General features: G+C 44.1%; 1 protein-coding gene across 1 annotated transcript; it reads right to left on the bottom strand.

Moving 5' to 3' along the window:
• Positions 1-263: 263 nt before the first annotated feature.
• ORYCUNV1R1520 (vomeronasal 1 receptor oryCunV1R1520) lies at positions 264-1187 on the bottom strand. Its single transcript, NM_001167209.1, has one exon. It carries the CDS (start codon positions 1185-1187, stop codon positions 264-266), a length of 924 nt encoding a protein of 307 aa, NP_001160681.1.
• Positions 1188-8521: the final 7334 nt, after the last annotated feature.

The raw sequence follows: 8521 nt of genomic DNA, 5'->3' as shown, positions 1-8521 counted from the left end.
TTAGAGGGAGGGTAGGATGGGGAGAATCACTATATTCCTAAATCTGTATTGATGAAATGCATGAAGCTTGTATACCTTAACTTTTAAAAATGAATAAAACTGACTTCTATAAAAAATTATTCAATTTACTGTTATTTTCAAGCAGAGCTCAACTGTATCATAGGCCAGGTTCTTGTAAAATGACTGCTTCTTGAAAGGAATTTTGTGTCTGAGGACTGGAAAGTATGCAGTCAGCCACTTCAAATATCCATAGAGTTTACTTCTCAGAGCACAGAGGACTTTGCTGCTATGATCCAGGGAAGGCAGTGTGTGGGTACCCTGGAGTCATAACTCATGAGAATGTAGGGGCTGATGGCAGGGAAACACCCAGCTATCAGTGTGGAGGTTTTCACCAGCCACATTTTGTGAATACTGAAAAATGCTAAAGAAAATTGTAGAATGGAGGACAGGCTGGACAGCAGTACAAAGGTGGTCACCAGGACAAGGATGCTTTGTGTGGCCCTGGAGCCTGGGGAAGATCTGTGGGAGAGAGCGTGTATGTATTGCACCTGCTGCTTGTGCCTGTACAGGATGAAAACCATGAAGCTGCTGGCCCAGAGCATGAGCCCTACAAATACAACATCACGGAATAACATCAGTGCTATGTACAATGAGTCAGTGATTTTCCCATGAGGAATAGCAGAACAGTAGTCATAATCCTTTATCCTTGTGATATTATTGTTTTGCCATTTGCCAGTGACATTCATAGGTACCATGACATTAAGCATCATGTTCAGAATCCAGCAGAGAATAGTGGAGGGTCCAACATACTTGGGAGCTTTTACTTTAAGCCCCATCCACCTGGAGCAGGTAGGACTGATGGTGATGGCCTGGAAGACACTCAGGAGGCAGGTGCTGCCAATGGACACATCCCTGCTCACTCTGTGCACATAGAACACAAGTTTGCACCCAGAATCATCGAGGAAATGCTTCATCCCCAAAGCTGCCATGGTTTGGGGGACTCCTTTTGAGAGAATGACCAAGGCATTGGCTACAGTCAGGTGTTTGAGAATCAGATCTGTGAGCCTAAACTTGCATCCTGTGAAATGAAGGATGAGATAATGGAGAAGAAGAGAGGAATTCCCCAGAATCCCAGCCAGCGTCTCTACTAGAAAGACCATTCCTATGGCCAGGTCCCTCGGGGCCATGCTGTCAGTTCCCAGCCTCTGCTGCTCATCTTCTGAGTGACAGAGAATCCTGCAAGCAAATATGAGGCAGGGACCACACAGTATTCTTGTTTTACTCGAAAAGATACAGAGAAGCTAAGTAGGGAGAGTTAATGATGTGTCTAATCTGAACAACATGTGTGGCTGAAGAGGGGGCTTGGAATTAGCAGGCTGATCAAAGCAGGGCAGTGGATGGTAATGTCACAGACCTGTTGGCTGTGTTCTTCACATAATGCAGTGTCTATTTAGTCATTCTCATACCTGTGATTTTATCTTAGATAGCTGATTTTATTACTTTGTAAGTCTACATGACTGTATAAGGACTGAAGCTGTACGTTAATACCATCTATGAATAAGATTTAGATAACATTCAGATTTAGAATTATGAAATAATTCTGTAGGGACCCATTCCATTTAAAATTCTTTTTAAGAATGCATAATTGCCTGTTTATTGAGATAGGCTTTGACAAGGATTTCTTTTTCTTTTTCTTTTTTTGCAAGATCTATTTACTTTATTATTTGAAAGTCAGAATGAAAGAGAGAGAGAGAGAAAAAGAGTGAGAGAGGAAGATTCCATCCACTGGTTTACCCTCTGGATGGTTTAACGGCTGAAGCTAGGCCAGGGCAAAGCCAGGAGACAGGAGTTTCTTCTAGTTCTCCCACATGGCTGCAGGGGTCAAACATTTGGGCCATCCTCTGCTGCTTTCCCAGGTACATTAGCTGAAATTGGGAAACACTCTCTCCAGTATCAGGAGACCATGGATGTTCTCATAAGGAAACAACCACTGTCTCTTCAAATAATTCTAGCACCCAGCATCACAGGGTGCATCTCCTCCCAGCAGGTGCCATCGGGACACTCCAGGTCTGCACAGCACCAGGTGGTTCCTGGGGGTTCACATCTCTGCTGCCAGCTTGGTGCTCTGAGTGCACTTTCGAGGGGCTGGTTTCAAGGTGCAGCAGGTTAACCACCTCCTACAATGCCAGGTTCCTCTCTGAGCACCGGTTCAAGTCCTGGTTGCTCCACCTCTGGTTCAGCTCCTTGCTACTGTGCCTGGGAAAGCAGAGGAAAATGGCCCAAATGCTTGGGCTTCTGCCACCCACATGGGAGACCTGGTAGGAGTTCCAGGCTCCTAGCATTTTCCTGGCCCAGTTGTTGTGAGCATTTGGAGAGTGAACCAATGACTGGAAGTTCTCCTTAACTCTCTATCTCTCACTCTCTCTTGGTGCCACTCACTCAAATAAATAAATAAATCTTTAAAGAAAAGATAGTGCATATTCAGGTATCCTGAAAACACTGTGTAAATATGATAGGGTAGACTGAACAACAATTTAATGTGGAACTGAAATCCTAAAACCTATTAAAAATCAACTTCTTATATTAATTTAATTTAATCCCACCCATCAGGATAATTTGGATAGCCTGTTTTTGTAGTCAAAACCTAATATTATTGTTACAACCAATTTTATTTAAAAATATAAATTTCCTCAAAAGGATATGTTACTCCATTTCATTGATGGTAAAAGGCATTGTTAAACAGAAAGAAAGCCTAAACATCTCCTGTATCTTAGCAGCAATGGGTTTCATGAAAAGTTAGGGCCATCTTCTCACTGGATGACTGGGCACGGCCCCTCCCTACTTTCCTGTTGGACTGTGGTCTTTAGATTTTTCATTTGCTGAACTCTGTGTGGTACAGCATTATGCCTTGAACCATAATGTAAGTTAAAAATGTTATCTCAAAAACAATAAAGAAAACATTAACTTGAAAAAAAGTTTATGAACCAATGTCAGAAATGTGCTTTTACATGAGCAAGGCTGTTTCCTTATGACCTTATTTTAACCATAGAACAAAATTTATTTAAGCAGTGTGAAACATGTAAAAATTAAGATTTAAACATGAAAATGGGCAACACAACAAAGGTCCTTTGGTTTATAGTAAATGGCACAACTGCTTTTGGAGGCTGCTGTCAGGTTAGGCCCTCATCTCTCTATAAGCTCTGCTGAGGCTACAGAATGATCTCTGCTTCCTGGGGGCCATGCCAGCAGGCTGGGTTCCAAATGCAAACCCCCTTCTAATAGGAGCTCTTACCTGGCTGCAGATTAGCAAAAGTTGGCTTCAGACTCTCTGTCTCAGGCTGCAATGGCAAACACCTGTTTCCTCTGATAAGGAGAGCGAGGGCTCAGGGTGCTGTTCACAGCACCAGTGCTTGTGTTGGTGGGATGGAGACCTTGGGAAATGGTGTGACATGATGTGTGGTGTCACCTCCCCTCAGAGCAACCATTATCTTATCACCTGTCCCTACAAACAGAGGACAGGCCTGGGGCAGTGAGGATATTTGTGAAAAATGTTCCCCAGTTCCTTGTGACCAAAAACTAATTAGAGGTTTGTAGTTGCCATCTGCCAAGGGACTGTGGCAGTGTCTGAGAGTCTCCTTCATTTCCCTGATGCCTGGAGACAGAGCAGTCACACAGGGAGGCAGTAGCTCCTGCTGGGGTCTGCGACAAGAGGGGCTGCCTCATGCTCATGTGTCTTCCTGGATTTTGTGATGTCTGAGAAGTTTTCCTACTCCAAAGTGTGCTTTTTCCCAAAATCTTCAGGCCACGGAGCTGATGAAACATTTAAGTTAGCAGACAATTATAACAGCACATCCTCTGAGAAGGATATTCAATGGGAAACAAGCAAAATAAGAAGATGAAATTTCTCTTGGAAACCATCGGACTTTTGCCCACAGCTCAACCTCACTGCCTGTGGAAATGCAGGAGCATGACAGTGTGTTTGTAACAGAGCAGGGTGACATGAGGGCCCAGGGAGGGGCTAGCAGTGCACAGGAAGAGATGGGGGGGTGTGACACGACATAATGCAGAGGGAGAGATGGGAAAGAGGGTCCAAGGAATGAGAGTGTTGAATTCACAGAGCAAAGTGTGGGGTTGATGCTCCAGGTGTCAGGTGTGCAAGGTGACTGAACAGGAAATGGTGTGTGCGAGCCGATGAGGTGTGCATGGGGTCATGGGAATGAGACTGTCCAAAGGGTTAAGAGCAGAGTCGGTAAACAGCACATGAGACTTAATGTCTATGAGAGGCAAAAGGATAATGACAGAGAGGCTGACAGGTGCCACATGTTGGTACTAGGGGCGACCTGTGGCCCAAGGCAGAGGTGGAGAGTGGAGGAGGCATGGAACCCAGATGATGAGCAGTGATCACAAGCACAGGGAGACAAAATGGGAACAGGCTGTGAGATAGGCAGGGAGGGTGGTAGAGATGGTAGTAACAGGAGCAGAATCTATGGTTCAACCAACCCCAGCCATCGCTGCCTTGCACCCTTGGTCATCCCTCCTCCCTTTTGTCCTCTCCCTTCTCTCCCAGTTCATTAAAGAAGCACATGCAGTGACCTGCACCCAGAGCCCCCTCTGCCCAGCTGCCCTCTGGGCAGCACCAAGGCCCTAGGACTGGGCATCAATAACCACTGTGCAAGCTGGCAGTGCACCGGGTGCCCAAAGAGCCCAGATCCCTCATGGGCCCATGCAGAATGTCCTGAGAGACCTGCCTTGTGCTGCTGGCCCTACATCCTTTATCTCCAGAGTCCACTTTTCCTCGAGTCTTCACTGTAGGTGTTCCCTCTATTGTGAGTCTTGGTGCCAAGTGTGATCAGTGCAGGTGCTCACCAATGTGCTCAGTTAGTCATTTCTTCCCCAAAGTCTCTATCCCCAGCTCCATCTTCCTTTCTCAGAGGAGCTCAGAGGAAGACAGAGATCAGTGTGACTGCTCCTCCTGCTCATGGGGAATCACAATTTCTTGACACCTTCTGTATAAAAAGAGAATTGAAAATGAATCTTGATGTGAATGGAAGGGGGGAGGGAGAGGGAAAGGGGAGGGTTGCGGGTGGGAGGGAAGTTATGGGGGGGGAGCCATTGTAATCCCTAAACTGTACTTTGGAAATTTATATTCATTAAATAAAAGTTAAAAAAAATAAAGGTCAAGAAAGGACTTAAAATTTCATGAGTGAAATTTTCAAATAAAATATATTCTCCATTCTATCCTGTATTTTAATAGGTCTCTTGGGATCTTCCTATGTTCAGAAGAAGTAAAATCCAATGACCTCATGCAAATAAGTGATCAAATATATCACAGAACCAAAATTCGGTCTTTTCAGAAAAAATATGCACCACTCCCCAATCTATATATAGATGAGACTCATCACACCCAATCCCAGGTTTGGCCACATTTGACTCACATAGTTCATGTGTATTACAAACACAGATCCATGCATATGGAAGCATAGAGGACAAGCTCAATTAGAGTCACTTTTGTGGAGGCTGGAATGATGGTAGAGTGGGTTAAGCCCCTGTCTGGGATGCCAGCATCCCACTTGGAGCAGTGGATTGAGTCTTGGCTGCTCTGCTTCTAATCCATCTCCCTGGTAATTCACCTGGGAGAACTGCAGAACATGGCTGCAGGACTTGGGACCCTGCCACCCATGAGGAAGACCTGGATGGAATTCCAGGCTCTTGGTTTGGCCTAGCCCAGCCCAGTCTCTTTTAGCCTTCTGAAGAGTGAATCTGCAGGTGGAAGATCTTTTTGTTTGCCACTGTGCCTTTCAAATAAATCTTTACAAAAAATGACTCACTTTCATGAAAGGATGTGTATTGCTTATGAAATATAGCTTTGTTCTGAAACAGCTGACTTCTGTAGCCAACTCTCATCCTACAGAAGTCCAGACAAGAGTGCAGCCTTCCCAAGAGGGAGGGATGGACAGTCTGCAGTGGGCACAAGCAGTGCTGTGAGATTGATGGGTATGTGAGGGGTGGGGCTGCCATTCTTTAGCTTGAAGCACATGGAAGTGGGCTGGAGGCTACAGCACCAAGGTGGATAAATCCCTGCCTGGCCTGGCCACATGGCAATTTCTCATTGGGGGACCCCAGATGTGTTTAATGGGATCCCCACATCTTTGGGCAGCTGTGTTTAGCTAACTGGGTCTCCATCCTGGCTTTGCTATGTGCTGGTTCAGGTGGTTTCTGTTTTTGCAGAGGTTCAGTCAACTCCTCTGAGGCTGGAGCTAGGGTGGAACATTAAGAAAATGGCCCAGGAGAACCTGATGTGGAACAGAACTTACAGTGTTCAGCATGGTGATTTCCTGACCCATTTCTGGGGACTGGATCCAGGTTGTGTTCCACTTAGGGAGTACATGGCCTACTGTGCATGCACTGATGGGGTGGGTCAGTCCAGCCCATGTTTTCATGACTACAGCCTGATTTTGACAATAACTGGAAAGGCAAGGGAAAGCCAGGAAGGATGCTTGTCTGTGACTCACTATGGGCTGGGATCATGTCCTGAGAGGTTGAGAGGAGAGATAGCAGGGCTGTGTTTAGGGCCTATTGGATGCACAACAGCCTTTATGTTGGTAAGGATGAAGAAAGCACACTTCTTTTTTTTTAAAGTTTTTTTAAATGAATATAAATTTCCAAAGTACAGCTTATGGATTGCAAACGCTTACCCCCCCCCATAACTTCACTCCCACCCACAACCCTCCCCTTTCCCTCTCCCTCCCCCCTTCCATTCACATCAAGATTCATTTTCAATTCTCTTTGTATACAGAAGATCCGTTTAGCATATATTAAGTAAAGATATCAACAGTTTACACCCACATAGAAACACAAAGTGAAAAATACTGTTTGAGTACTAGTTATAGCATTAAATCACAATGTACAGCACATTAAGGACAGAGATCCTACATGAGGATAAGTGCGCAATGACTGCTGTTGTTGACTTAACAAATTGACACTCTTGTTTATGGCATCAGTAATCACCCTAGGCTCTTGTCATGAGTTGCCAAGGCTATGGAAGCCTTTTGAGTTCACCGACTCTGATCATATTTAGGCAAGGTCATAGTCAGAGTGGGAGTTATCTCCTCCCTTTAGAGAAAGGTACCTCCTTCTCTGATGACCTATTCTTTCCACTGGGATCTCACTCGTGGAGATCTTTCATTTAGGTCATTTTTTTTCCCCAGAGTGTCTTGGCTTTCCATGCCTGAAATACACTCATGGGCTTTTTAGCTGGATTCACATGCCTTAAGGGCTGATTCTGAGGCCAGAGTGCTGTTAGGACATCTGCCATTCTATGAGTATGCTGTGTATCTCTCTTCCCATGTTGGATCATTCTCTCCCTTTTTTATTCTATCAGTTAGTATTGGCACACACTAGTCTTGTTTATGTGATCCCTTTGGCTCTTAGTCCTATCATTATGATCAATTGTGAGCAGAAATTGATCACCAGGACTAGTGAGATGGCATGGGTACATGCCACCTTGATTGGATTGAATTGGAATCCCCTGGTATGTTTCTAACTCTACCGCTTGGGGCAAGTCAGCTTGAGCATGTCCCAAATTGCACATCTCTTCCATCTCTTATTCCCACTTTTATATTTAACAGGGATCACTTTTCGGTTAAGTTTCAACACTTAAGAATAATGGTGTATTGATTACAGTATTCAACCAAAAGTATTAAGTAAAACAAACAAAAATACTAAGATGGATAACGTATTAAGTTGTTCATCAACAGTCAGGACAAGGGCTGATCAAGTCACCATTTCTCACAGTGTTCATTTCACTTCAACAGGTTTCCTTTTTGGTGCTCGGTTAGTTGTCACTGATCAGGGAGAGCATACAATATTTGTTCCTTTGGGACTGGCTTATTTCACCCAGCATAATGTTTTCCAAATTCCTAACAGGGATCACTTTTTAGTTAAAATTTAAACACCTAAGAATAATTGTGTGTTAATTACAGAGTTCAACCAATAGTGCTAGAACAAAAAAAAACTAAAATGCAAAGAGTATTACATTGTACATCAACTGTCAGGACAAGAGCTGATCAAGTCATGTTTCTCATAGTGTCCATTTCACTTCAACAGGTTTCCCCTTTGGTGCTCGGTTAGTTGTCGCTAATCAGGGAGAACATATGATATTTATCACTTTGGGACTGGCTTAGTTAACTCAGCATGATGTTTTCCAGATTCCTCCATCTTGTTGCAAATGACCGGGTTTCGCTGTTTTTGACTGTTGTATAGTATTGTATAGAGTACATGTCCCATAATTTTTTTATCCAGTCAACAATTGATGGGCAGTTGAGTTGGTTCCAGGTCTTACCTACTGTGAATTGAGCTGCAATAAACATTAATGTGCAGAGAGCTATTTTGTTGGCCAATTTAATTTCCTTTGGGTAAATTCCAAGGAGTGGGATGGCTGGGTTGAATGGTAGGGTTATATTGAGGTTTCAAGGAATCTCCAAACTGACTTCCATAGTGGCTTAACCAGTTTGCATTCCCA

This window comes from Oryctolagus cuniculus, chromosome 18 (assembly GCF_051225735.1).
Source record: "Oryctolagus cuniculus isolate XC-2025 breed Fujian yellow rabbit chromosome 18, ASM5122573v1, whole genome shotgun sequence".
NCBI classification, from domain to species: Eukaryota; Metazoa; Chordata; class Mammalia; order Lagomorpha; family Leporidae; genus Oryctolagus; species Oryctolagus cuniculus.
This window is presented reverse-complemented; position numbering and strand designations above follow the sequence as displayed.

Bases quoted from the DNA above. Each gene is read 5' to 3' on its own strand.
- ORYCUNV1R1520 (NM_001167209.1), bottom strand. From the start codon at position 1,187: ATGGCCCCGAGGGACCTGGCCATAGGAATGGTCTTTCTAGTAGAGACG.